Below are 11,685 nucleotides of genomic sequence, written 5' to 3' on the forward strand. Positions count from 1 at the left end.
CGAAGAGTAACTTTGTACAAGGCAGTCAGGCCTTCAGGACTTGCAAGTCGCAGCAAAGTACTCTGAGGTGCATTCACGAGGGTACAGAGGCTGCAAAACTACCAGGATAAGGGCAAATAGAAGCCGTACCCAAGTGCGCAACCCCCGCCGGCCAGCGCCCGAGGGACTCCCTCCAGGACCAGCCGGGCCGCGTCGCCCGCTGGAGCTGGCAGAACCGACCGCAGCCGCCCCCGGCCGCCCCGAGGGGCCCGGAGCGCTGGGGGGAGGGCGGCCGGGCAGGTGGTGGGCGCGCGCCACTTCCGCCCCACCCACCGCGCGCGCCCGCAGCCCGCCGCGGGAGCGTCCCGACGCCTGCGCTCTGCAGCGCACGCGCGGCCTCGGGCGCCCCTCTCCCCTCCCCCCAGCCCGCTCGCACCCTCGCGCCTGCGCAGTGCGCGTCCCGGGGGCCGCCGGCAGCCATGCTGAACTCGTACCGAGAGGCGAGTGGGGGGGACCGGGTGGAGGACGGCGGCTACATGGGAGGTAGAGGATTTGGAAAGAGCAGCGGCCTTGGCGAGCTCCGAGTCTCGGGAGATAGCGCCCCGCTCGGCCCCGTCCACACGACCCCCAGGAACGTTCGGAAAACGCCCGCGTGGCGAGGGAAGGGAGGGGCGGCCACGTGACCCTGCTGCGCCAATTGGGGTGCAGCTGACGTGGCCGCGCGGCCGCGAGGCTCTCCCCACCCCCCAGCCGGCCCGCGGAGGGAGGGGCTGGGGGCGACGCCCCCTCCCCCATCGCGGCTTCAGTTTCCGGGGGGGTTGACACCCCGGATTCCAGGCTCCCCCCCGCAGCCAAGCTGAGGGCAACATTGGAGCCCCCCACCGCTCCGCGATCCAGGTGAGTCGGGGCCCCTGGGGCGTGGACGCTGTCACTCAGGTGGGGAGAATTCTTGGGGTTCAGGACAGAATCCCGGGGGCGGGGCGGGGGGGGGGAGAGACGTCCTTCAAACACCTGCCGGCCGATGCCCTGGTGCAGGCTGGCGGCGAGGCCCGCGGGAGAAGGCCGCCAGTGGGGGAGGGGAAGGGCCGCGCCCGAGCCTCGGTGCTTTCGGAGGGCAGAGGGGCGCGGGGTGGCGTGTCCCCGCGCAGGCAGGTGAGAAGCAGGCCCCTGGGGTGGGCGGCCGAGGGGAAGGCCGAGCCGTGGGTGTCCCCCGCGCCCACTCCCCTCCTCCCCTGGGCCGTGGCGGGCGGCGGCCTCGCGTCGTCACATGGCGCGCGGAGGTTAGGCTTCGAGGCTGGGCGTCCACGTGGACGCGGCCCGTGGGGCCTGTCGCGCGCCGTCGAGGTCCCCCGGACCCCCGCCCCACCCCCGCCGAGCGCCCCCGCGCCCGAGGGTGGGCGCCGGGGCGCGAGGAAGGCCCGGGGAGGTGTCGGGTTTCTGGTCGGCGGCCCCGTCCCTGTGCGCTGCGGGGGAGGCGCGGAGAGCGCAAGGGCGGCTACTCGCCGCATAACTCAGCCGCCGCTCGGTTGGCTCGGGGGGAGGGGAGGCGGGCACGCGGGGCCGTGATTTTCCGGAACGCAGGGGGACGGCTGCAATGTCGGGCTGCCCTTCCCGAAGCCCGGGAGCGTTGGCTTCCCCGCCGCCCCCACCCCCCCGCTGGGCCTGGGGCCGGGCCTGACCCGCCGGGCGGGGGAGGGGAGTCCCGTAAAGTTGCTGTGTCATCGTCCTGCCGCAGCCTCCCGGGACGCGCCACGAGGCCCCTGGCGAGGAGCGGAGGGTCTCCGCCTCCCTGAGGCGGCCTGTCCTTGTCTCTCTGCCCAGGGCCTGACCCTAGTCTTGGTCCCGAAGCCGGGAGACCGGCCTCTATGTTAAGTGCAGTGACCGAGGTTCGCTCGGGGCCGGGCGGAGCCCTGGAAGCCCGGGCTGCTTTCCTCCTCGACCCTCGACCACCCTGCGTGTTGGTCTGGAGTGCTCGCGAGGAGGCGGCGGCCCGACCTTGGCCAGGGGGTCGTTGCCGTCCCAATCCCCATGGGTCTCGGGGTGTGAGCCGGACGGGAGGGGGAGGGGGCGACGCCAGGGCCAAGATGGCTCCCGCCCCTCCTCGGAGGCGGACGGCGGGGGAGGGGAGGAGGTCGAAGCCGCCGCCCCCGCTCGCCCTCCTCCCAGGCGCTGACCTACGGCCGCGCCGCGGGGAGGGAGAACTGCGGGGATCGGCTGGTCGCCCGGGCAGCATTTGCACGGCCTTGGGCCCGCCGACACCAAATGCAGAGGTGGGCTTCTCGGGCGCGGCGGGCGTGCGGCTCCCAGCCTGCGGGTGGAGGGCTAGTGAGGCGGTGCGTGCGCTCGCGCCGCGGGGCTGGTGAGAGGCTTGAAAGTGACTGGGGAGCATGGTTAGATCAGCGCGCGACCGTATAGGCCTTGGCTTGTCTTAAGATGGCGTCTGTCTTTCCAGGTTCTGCACCGCGGTCTCCCCGCACCGCCGGCGGCCACGCCCCTGACCGGCCACGCCCGCGTCCTGCCCGAGGCTGGCGCCGGGTTCACCGAGCTCCGGAGCTCACGAGAACTTCGCCGGAAGGGGAGGTGGGAAGAGTGTGCGGCAGGCTTGGAGGAGATGGCGCCTGCACACCTTCCAACCTTCCTCTTTCCCGGGACTCTTCAAACCACTGCGCTGCCAGCTGGCTCGAAGACATGGCGGGCTGCCGCTTCTCTGTGGTTCTATGCGGCACTCATCTGCCTGGCGACCGACGCCTTCGAAACGGATTTTGTGACGTCATCCCTCAGGCCGGCCAATAGCAAGCGCTCCCGCGAAGAGGCGGTCCGCCCTCTTCGACTGTGCTTCTTCACGCGCGTGAGCGAGCGAGCGCGCGCGGAGGGGGCGGGGGAAATCTCGAGAAGGGTGGCGCGCATGAGCGGCGAGGCTCCGCCCCCCCGTCTATATATAAAGGGCTGGCGCGGGGCTCGGCGGCGCCATTTCGCGCTGGAGTGGAGCAGCCTCTAGAAGGAGCTGGAGGATTCTGCCTACCGACCCCAGAGCCTTGAGTCTGCGGGGGCCGCCATTACAATCCACGTCCATCCGCTTGGAAATGGCCTTCGTCTTGGCCCATGACCGGTCCCGGCGGACAGTGCAGACCCTATAGAAGCCCCCGAAGCGTCCCTTTTTCGGGCCCCGCCCAATTTCGGAGTCTGTCCACCCCCTCTACTCCGCCCTCAAGAGGATTTCAAAGATGGAGGAGGCGGCTCCCTGAGCCACTTTTCGCGTTCATCCGCCTCCATCCGAGGTGGAACCGGGACTTTACACGCCCCGGCGGTCCCGACTGGAAGAGAGGATCCCAGCCGAGTGGCCGCGGGCGGTATTGACGGCGGTGTCTGGCGTCGGGGACTGTCTGGATTCGGAGACTACGTCCTGCTCGCTGGCTCGACGGAGGCCGCCGCCATTTTCTTGCCGTCCGCCGCCCGCAGAGCGCGCCAAGCTGCCGGGAGTCGTGCGAGGCGCGGCGGCGGAGACTCGTCTGGAGGCCCCAGGGCAGCGGCCTCCCCCCACTTCCCGGGGTATGCTGGACCGGGCGGTGAGGGGAACCGAGGCCACCCGGACTTGACGCGGCTGAGAACGGCGCCGGCTCCCCGGGGTCAAGATGCTGCAGAACGTGACTCCCCACAAGTAGGTCCAGGCTCGCGCCGGCGGGAGGGCCCGGGCGCGCGGTGCGGAACGGCCGGCGCTGCGCTGCGCTCGCAGGCCTGCGACGGTTTCGGGCGACGGCGCCTGCGTCCCGAGAGTGCGGGCGGGCGGTTGGCCTCACTCCCCGCCGCGGCCCTCTCGGGCAGCTAGCTCGAGTGCAGCAGGGTGTAGTGGGGATGGGCGAGCAGGTCCAGCCCTGATTTGTTAAGTGTTTGGGGGGTTCGTGGCCACCTCTGGTGCCATGTCGAGTTGCCATGGTGACAGCTTCAGCGTTTGGTAGCGGGGATTCCCGGACGAGAGGGATCGCTCGCTCCCTGCCGGAGGGTTCTTCGGAGGCTGTCATTGCCAGTCTGCTCGCTCGCAGTGACCGCGGGCGGGGGAGGGCTCGGCGGGGGTGTTGCTGGATAGCGCGGAGTTTCATTGAGAAGGGAGGGCGGAGCTTAGACACCGGCTCTTCAGATGTAAACAATGAGTTCTTGGTGGAGTGACCCTCTCCTCTGCTGGTGGGAAACACCTGGTCCAGAGACCCCACTTTAGTCTCTGGATGCTACGTGGTACCATGTTTTTTTAGAAATGGTCTGTCCCGACCGGCTAGAGATTTGCTGACCTTGACTTTGAATGTTGGGTGGCTCTGAGTGGCTTTTTCCTTTTTGGAGACCTGATACAGTGCGAATAGTGGAGTGGCAGCAGTCCTTTCAGACTGAGGTCTGGCAAGTGTTGCTTCTGAATTTTCGCATGTATGGGCTTCGATTATTAGCCCACCTCCCTACTGTACAGTTAGAGGTTGATCTCTTCTATACCATGAATTCTTGAGTGTCTGTTCTGCATTTTTGAAGTTTTTTTTTTTTTTTCCTCCCTGGTTTCTTTCCTCTTTTCCCTTTAGTCTCAAGTACCATGACAACCACCAAATCCCTAGTGGGGAGGAAGCTTGACTTGCCAGCTCCACCCATTTTGCTTAAGATTCATCCCCATAGGTCTGTGGTTCTCATGTGACATTTTAGAATTTTTGTGCTTTAGCCAGACAGCTCATCATAACTAACGAAAAGTGGTGGGGTTACTAGTTACAGATTAGTTAGATGGATTTTCATGAGATCACACATCTAATTTGTCTTATTTCTTTCCGTCCTTGCACAGGCTTCCTGGGGAAGGGAATGCAGGGTTACTGGGGTTGGGCCCAGAGGCAGCAGCACCAGGGAAAAGGATTCGAAAGCCTTCTCTGTTGTATGAGGGATTTGAGAGCCCTACAATGGCTTCTGTACCAGCATTGCAACTGACCCCTGCCAACCCACCACCCCCTGAGGTATCCAACCCCAAAAAGCCGGGAAGGGTAACTAACCAGCTGCAGTACCTGCACAAGGTGGTGATGAAGGCTCTATGGAAACACCAGTTTGCATGGCCATTCCGACAGCCTGTGGATGCTGTAAAACTGGGTCTACCGGTGAGTACACACATCTCTTGGGAGTTGGGGGGGTATGGGATTGAGCAAGAATGTGTGTGAGTGGGGTGGCTGCCTAGTATAGATGCTGCGGCCCCTAGGGATTTCCCCATGTCTCTGTAGGGCAGATAGCCACCAGTGTTCTCGATTTCTGGTCCTTCAATTGTTATCTCTTTTCTTGGCATCTCTCATTGTGCCCTCCATGTGTCCTTCCTTAACTTTTGTGCCCTGGCTCCATTTTACAGATTTCCCACCCCGGGTTGGGAGAGGACCACGGTGGCCAAAATTCTTAGCTTCTTCCTTTCCCTCATGCAGCCCATGGATAGCCAATCCCGGAGGTAATGTCACAGGATGGGAAGTGTCCAGAGTGGGTGGAGGTGGGTGGTTAGAGAAAGGTAATAAGGACTTCCTTAGGGGGTTTTAAAGAATCCTACCTAGTCCAATATTTTTACCCTATAGTTTAATTGGGGCCGCAGTGTGGTACATAGGGTGAGTGTGTGTGCTTGCACATGCATGTGTGTCTCTACTCTGGTTTCTCTAGTATAGGTGTTTGGATAGCTCTGACATAGCCTTTCTTTCTCTAGGATTATCACAAAATTATAAAGCAGCCTATGGACATGGGTACTATCAAGAGGAGACTTGAAAACAATTATTACTGGGCTGCCTCAGAATGTATGCAGGACTTTAATACCATGTTCACCAACTGTTACATTTACAACAAGGTAAGTTTTATTTATTTATTAGGGTCTCACTCTAGCCCAGGCTGACCTGGAACTATGAAGTCTCAGGGTGGCCTCAAATTCACGGCAAACCTCTGCCGCTGGGATTAAAGGCGTGCACCACCACGCCCAGCTTTTATATGTTTAATTTACAGAAAATGAGATACGAATCTTATTGAAAAAAAGTTGTTACATATTTATTAGCCTTCTGTTCAGGGTGTTAAAGTCAGCTCCAAATGATGCTGACATGTGGCTTCCATGCTCTTAGAATTAGAGGTTGTTTAAGTAGAACACGTTTCGTATTTGGGGATGGTGGCCCTGTTTCTCCCAAAGCTCCAGAGACCTAAGCAGAGCCAAATCATTGCTCTGATTCTCTTAAACTTGTGAATGTTAACAGATCATGTTCTGTCTGCTGTGTGTGTGCATGCAAGGGTATGGTATTTTTAATGGTTGGAAAGAGTAGAAATTAAGGTCTGGCTTTGGTACTCTTTAAGCATTTGATAAAAGGAGCCTGCTGTCTATTCAACTTGAAACTTTGGTGTTCCCTGTAGCCTACCGATGATATTGTCCTAATGGCACAAACACTGGAAAAGATCTTCTTACAGAAAGTGGCATCAATGCCACAAGAGGAACAAGAGCTTGTGGTGACCATCCCTAAGAACAGCCATAAGAAGGGGGCCAAGCTGGCAGGTAGGTGAGAGAGAGTTGTGCAAATGGATACCCAAAAGATGATGAAAGAGCCAGAACTTAAAAAATAAATAAGCTTTTTTTTTTTCCCTCCTAGCACTCCAGGGCAGTATTACCAGTGCCCATCAGGTGCCTGCTGTCTCTTCTGTGTCACACACGGCCCTGTATACACCACCCCCTGAGATACCTACAACTGTCCTCAACATTCCCCACCCATCTGTCATCTCTTCTCCACTTCTAAAGTCCCTGCATTCTGCTGGACCCCCGCTCCTTGCTGTCTCTACAGGTCCCCCAGCTCAGCCCCTTGCCAAGGTATGATATATCAGATTTGTTCTGGCCAATGGAGAGGGAAAGGCTTTGAATGAAATGAGCCTGGAATGATGGGCTGTGGGTTTTGTCCTTCTTCCTACAGAAAAAAGGTGTTAAACGGAAAGCAGATACTACCACCCCTACACCTACAGCCATCCTGGCTCCTGGATCCCCAGCCAGCCCCCCTGGTGGCCTTGAGCCAAAAGCAGCACGGCTTCCCCCTATGCGCAGAGAGAGTGGCCGCCCCATCAAGCCCCCACGAAAAGACTTGCCTGACTCTCAGCAACAGCACCAGAGCTCCAAGAAAGGAAAGCTCTCAGAACAGTTAAAACATTGCAATGGCATTTTGAAGGAATTGCTCTCAAAGAAGCATGCTGCCTATGCCTGGCCTTTCTATAAACCAGTGGATGCTTCTGCTCTTGGCCTGCATGATTACCATGACATCATTAAGCACCCCATGGACCTCAGCACTGTCAAGGTACCCACTGCATGGGGCAGATGGGATGCTCAGACAGACCCTGACTGGAGCCTAGGGATAAATAAAGCAATATTCTTGTCTCCTTGTGGGCACACAGCAGTCTTTCATTCTTGGTATTTTCTTTTACAAAATTTAATAGGGTAGAAGATGTAATACTTAGAAGTCTTCATTTCCTACAACACTGTTCATTTACAATAAAGTACTATTTGTTAGGAGTGTTGGGGAAACTGGTGTTAGAGGCTGTCTCCCCTCTCCCCTGTCACTTAAATGATTTCTTTTCCTAGACATAGATATTTCTTCAACCTACTCAAATCCCTTGACTTCAAACTTGAGCCCCGGGGCACAGATTGTTAAGGTCATCCCCACTGAGCTCCAAGAAAGGGCGACTTGTGGTGTCTGGGGTTGGCAGGGAAAGGTGAGTCTCTGTCTGTGCAGCTTCTGATGCTGCCTCCTTCTGCAGCGGAAGATGGAGAACCGTGACTACCGGGACGCACAGGAGTTTGCTGCTGACGTGCGGCTCATGTTCTCCAACTGCTATAAGTACAATCCCCCCGATCATGATGTCGTAGCCATGGCACGAAAGTTACAGGTGAGTTAAGGCAGACGTTCCGATACAGCAAGTGGGCATAGCGGTGTCTCACTGCCTGTGCTGCTGTGCATCTTCAACATGAGCCCCCCCTGCTCTGAAACTGGAGCTGCCATCCTGGGTAGCTGGGTATAGTCAGGACAGTACCACATGGTTCTAAGTCTGCCTGCTTTTTTTGTAGGATGTATTTGAGTTCCGCTATGCCAAGATGCCAGATGAGCCACTGGAACTAGGGCCTTTACCAGTCTCGACTGCTTTGGTCCCAGGACTGGCCAAGTCATCTTCAGAATCTTCTAGTGAAGAAAGCAGCAGTGAGAGTTCCTCTGAGGAAGAGGAAGAAGAGGAGGATGATGATGAAGAGGAAGAAGAAGAGAGTGAAAGCTCAGACTCTGAGGAGGAAAGGGCTCATCGCTTGGCAGAACTACAGGAACAGGTATTTTGTCACTTTGGTCTTTACTGAGTAAGACATGCATGCTTTGTGTTCTGTTTTGTTTGTTTTGTTTTGTTTTTTTCCCCTTGATCTTAATGTAAACTCTCCATATTTGGCGTCTTTCTCCCCTAGCTTAGGGCAGTACATGAACAACTGGCTGCCCTGTCCCAAGGCCCAATCTCTAAGCCCAAGCGGAAAAGAGAGAAAAAAGAGAAGAAGAAGAAACGGAAGGCAGAGAAGCATCGGGGCCGGGCAGGGTTAGATGATGACGACAAGGGGTCTCGGGCACCCCGCCCACCTCAGCCCAAGAAGTCCAAGAAAGCAAGTGGGGGTGGCAGTGCTGCTGCCCTAGGTCTTCCTGGCTTTGGACCTTCTGGAGGAAGTAGCAGCAAGTGAGTGTGTGTGTGTGTGTGTGTCTAGTGTCACAAGGTAGTCCAGCTGCCCTGTAACAAGTGAACTTTGGCAGTAGGAAGCAGAGACTGGTGATTTCTTCTATGGAGGTGATGTGTTTCACTCCTGAAGACCAGGGCCAGATACCTTACTAGAGCAGCAGGGTCTCAGATAATGAGCATGGACTTGACTTGCAAAAGCAGCCATAGATGAAAAGCAATCAAAGTGATGTATTTCAGTAAAACTTGTAAAATGGAGCCCTAGTGATAGACGCCTTTGGAGTCCAAGGTCGAAGGATTGCTGTGACCTCCAGACCACCCTATCTCAAAAAAAAAAAAAAAATGAAGTGCTTTTAGAAAAGTTCTCTGGGTCATCCTCTAAGGCAGTGAAGAGAGAGACTTTATAGGCATGTAAGAGCTCTGGCAACTAGCTGCGTTGCTTTTTTTAAGGTAGTCCCAGTGTCTCACTCTTACTTAGACATGTGTCTTAATGGGAAAACAGAAGCACCAGTCATTCAGGAATTAGTTCCTGGGTTGAGCAGTGGGAACGTTTTGGGAGAGAATTAACAAATGTTTTCTCATCCATAGGCTACCCAAAAAGGCCACAAAGACAGCCCCACCTATGCTGCCTGCTGGTTACGATTCAGAGGAGGAGGAAGAGAGCAGACCCATGAGTTACGACGAGAAGAGGCAGCTGAGCCTGGATATCAATAAATTACCTGGGGAGAAGCTGGGTCGAGTTGTACATATCATCCAAGCCAGAGAGCCCTCTTTACGTGACTCAAACCCAGAAGAAATTGAGATTGATTTTGAAACGCTCAAGCCGTCCACACTTAGAGAGCTTGAGCGCTATGTCCTGTCCTGCCTGCGGAAGAAGCCCCGGAAGCCCTACAGTGAGTACCAGCCACGGTCATGCTCGCCTGACGGGGTTCTGAGGACAGATGGTGTGCACCCCAGGTGACAGGGAGGTGGTGGCCACCCATTGTTATATCTTCCCTCTCCCAGCTATTAAGAAACCTGTGGGAAAGACAAAGGAGGAGCTAGCTTTGGAGAAGAAGCGGGAACTAGAAAAGCGGTTACAGGATGTCAGCGGACAGCTTAATTCCACCAAAAAACCTCCCAAGAAAGGTGAGTTAAATTAGATTATGCTTTCTGCGTTGGTCTTTGGTAATTGCGGTCTTGCAGGGCTGTCTCGCACACTGGGCAAATGTTGGGCTGGGCTATATATCTAAGTCTTTACCTTGATATATGGAGATGATCCTTCTCTGTGTTGGCTGCAGCGAGTGAGAAAACAGAGTCGTCCTCAGCGCAGCAGGTAGCAGTGTCACGTCTCAGTGCTTCCAGCTCCAGCTCGGATTCCAGTTCCTCGTCTTCATCATCATCATCTTCGGACACCAGTGATTCAGACTCAGGCTAAGGGGCCAGGCCACATGGGGCAGGAAGGCTCCGCAGGACCGGACCCCCTATACTACCCTGCCCCACCATTTTCCCTCTTGCTGTGACACTGTTCATCTCACCCCCCTCCATAGAGAGCTGGCTCTGCAGGGGGAGGGATGCAGGGACATTACTGAAGGAGGGACATGGACAACTTAAGATTCCCTGCCTTATTGGGAATGGCCTGTTCAGGATGATGTACAGGTGGGGCAAGGGTGTGGGGTGGGAGTGGGCAAAGGCCTGGCACAAGGTTACCTGAGGCTATAGCTGCCCTGTTCACTTCTAAGGGCCCTGTTTTGAGGTTGTTTGTTCTAATTTATTTAAGCTAGAAGGCTGTAGGGATGTGGTGCCGCAGTCCCCTCAGCCTCCATGGGGAGGGAAGAAAGGGGAGCTCTTTTTTTACGTTGACTTTTTTTTTCTACTCTTTTCCCTTTTTTCTTCTGCTCCATTTGGGGCCTTGGGGTTTCAGTCATCTCCCCATTTGGTCCCCTGGACTGTCTTGTCTTTGTCTCTTGATCCTAACTTGTAAATAAAGAAAATGTTATTCAAGTTTTGAGTTAGTTACCTTAGTGAGGTCTGTTTTTGTAATACCTCCATGGAAATGGACTTGGTTAACTTTTCTGGAGTGGGGTGGAATTTTTTTTAAGCTAGCAATGAAGATAACCCTAAGGTCTCAGGTATGATATTTTAACACTAGGCTGTTCGTGCATTACATAGCAAATGGCATCAGCCCTTGATGGATCTGAAATAACCTTTGACTATCATTTGCTCTAGTGTAGTTGAAAAATACAAAGCAAACACCTCTTGACTCAAACATTAAGCGTGTAAAAACTTAAGGTGAGGTAGGATTTATAAGGAAGGTACTGTATGTGTGAAGTCTCTGTAGCACACAGCTACAAAGCAAGCTTTGTTATGTCCTCTTCCTTTGGTCTTGCTGACTTGGCCTTACATGGGGATTTGGTGCCTTGTACCTCAAATGTTTCCATACACCCCCTTGGGAACAGGAAAAAAGAGTTGTATGCACCATTGAGGAGCTGCACTGTACTGGCTTCTGCAAGTTAAGGCTTTAATATTGCAAAGTGGTGAGACTGAAGATAGCAACAGGCAGCTGTTATGGCTCAGCCTTACTCTAGAATTTCTGTGGAGTTTTGTCTTAGGCAAAAGTTTGGGAGGTGGTAACGAGTTAATTGCCCTGCCTCTGGAAAACAAACTTCCAGTGAAGTTAATCAGTGAGTGAGCTCTTCATCTCTGGTCTCTTGAAAAGAGCCACAGAAAAGGTTTAAAAGTGTGTAATACCTTTGGCTTGAGGGGTCCGGTGACTATTGGGGCTATTATAGATGGGTCTCAGGCCAACATGAGGATCTGTTTCCCCAGGACCCACTATATGCCTGTTATCCAATGCTGGAGAAGTGGGCAGGATTCCCTGATGCATGCTGGCTAATTTTTCTAGCCAAATGAGTGATCTAGGTTTAGTAGAAACCTGTCCAAACATAAAACAGGACACCCAGTGTCCACCTCTGTTCTCCAGGCACATGTATGTATGTACACACCAGAAAAAGCATT

General features: G+C 55.4%; 1 protein-coding gene across 2 annotated transcripts; it reads left to right on the forward strand.

The window, feature by feature from the left end:
• The first annotated feature begins 728 nt into the window (after positions 1-728).
• Positions 729-10,671, forward strand: Brd2 (bromodomain containing 2). Of its 2 annotated transcripts, XM_004649590.3 has the most exons (13): positions 729-876; positions 2,432-3,637; positions 4,790-5,093; positions 5,675-5,812; positions 6,361-6,499; positions 6,594-6,808; positions 6,909-7,283; positions 7,744-7,872; positions 8,051-8,302; positions 8,432-8,691; positions 9,277-9,581; positions 9,694-9,816; positions 9,969-10,671. In XM_004649590.3, exons 2-13 carry the CDS (start codon positions 3,612-3,614, stop codon positions 10,103-10,105), a joined length of 2,403 nt encoding a protein of 800 aa, XP_004649647.1. In that variant the 5' UTR covers positions 729-876; positions 2,432-3,611; the 3' UTR covers positions 10,106-10,671. The 2 variants fall into 2 exon arrangements, with proteins under 2 accessions (XP_004649647.1, XP_045011871.1); XM_045155936.1 differs by lacking the exons at positions 729-876; positions 2,432-3,637 and adding an exon at positions 5,336-5,428 and having other exon boundaries at positions 4,953-5,093.
• Positions 10,672-11,685: the final 1,014 nt, after the last annotated feature.

This window comes from Jaculus jaculus, chromosome 8 (assembly GCF_020740685.1).
Source record: "Jaculus jaculus isolate mJacJac1 chromosome 8, mJacJac1.mat.Y.cur, whole genome shotgun sequence".
NCBI classification, from domain to species: domain Eukaryota; kingdom Metazoa; phylum Chordata; class Mammalia; order Rodentia; family Dipodidae; genus Jaculus; species Jaculus jaculus.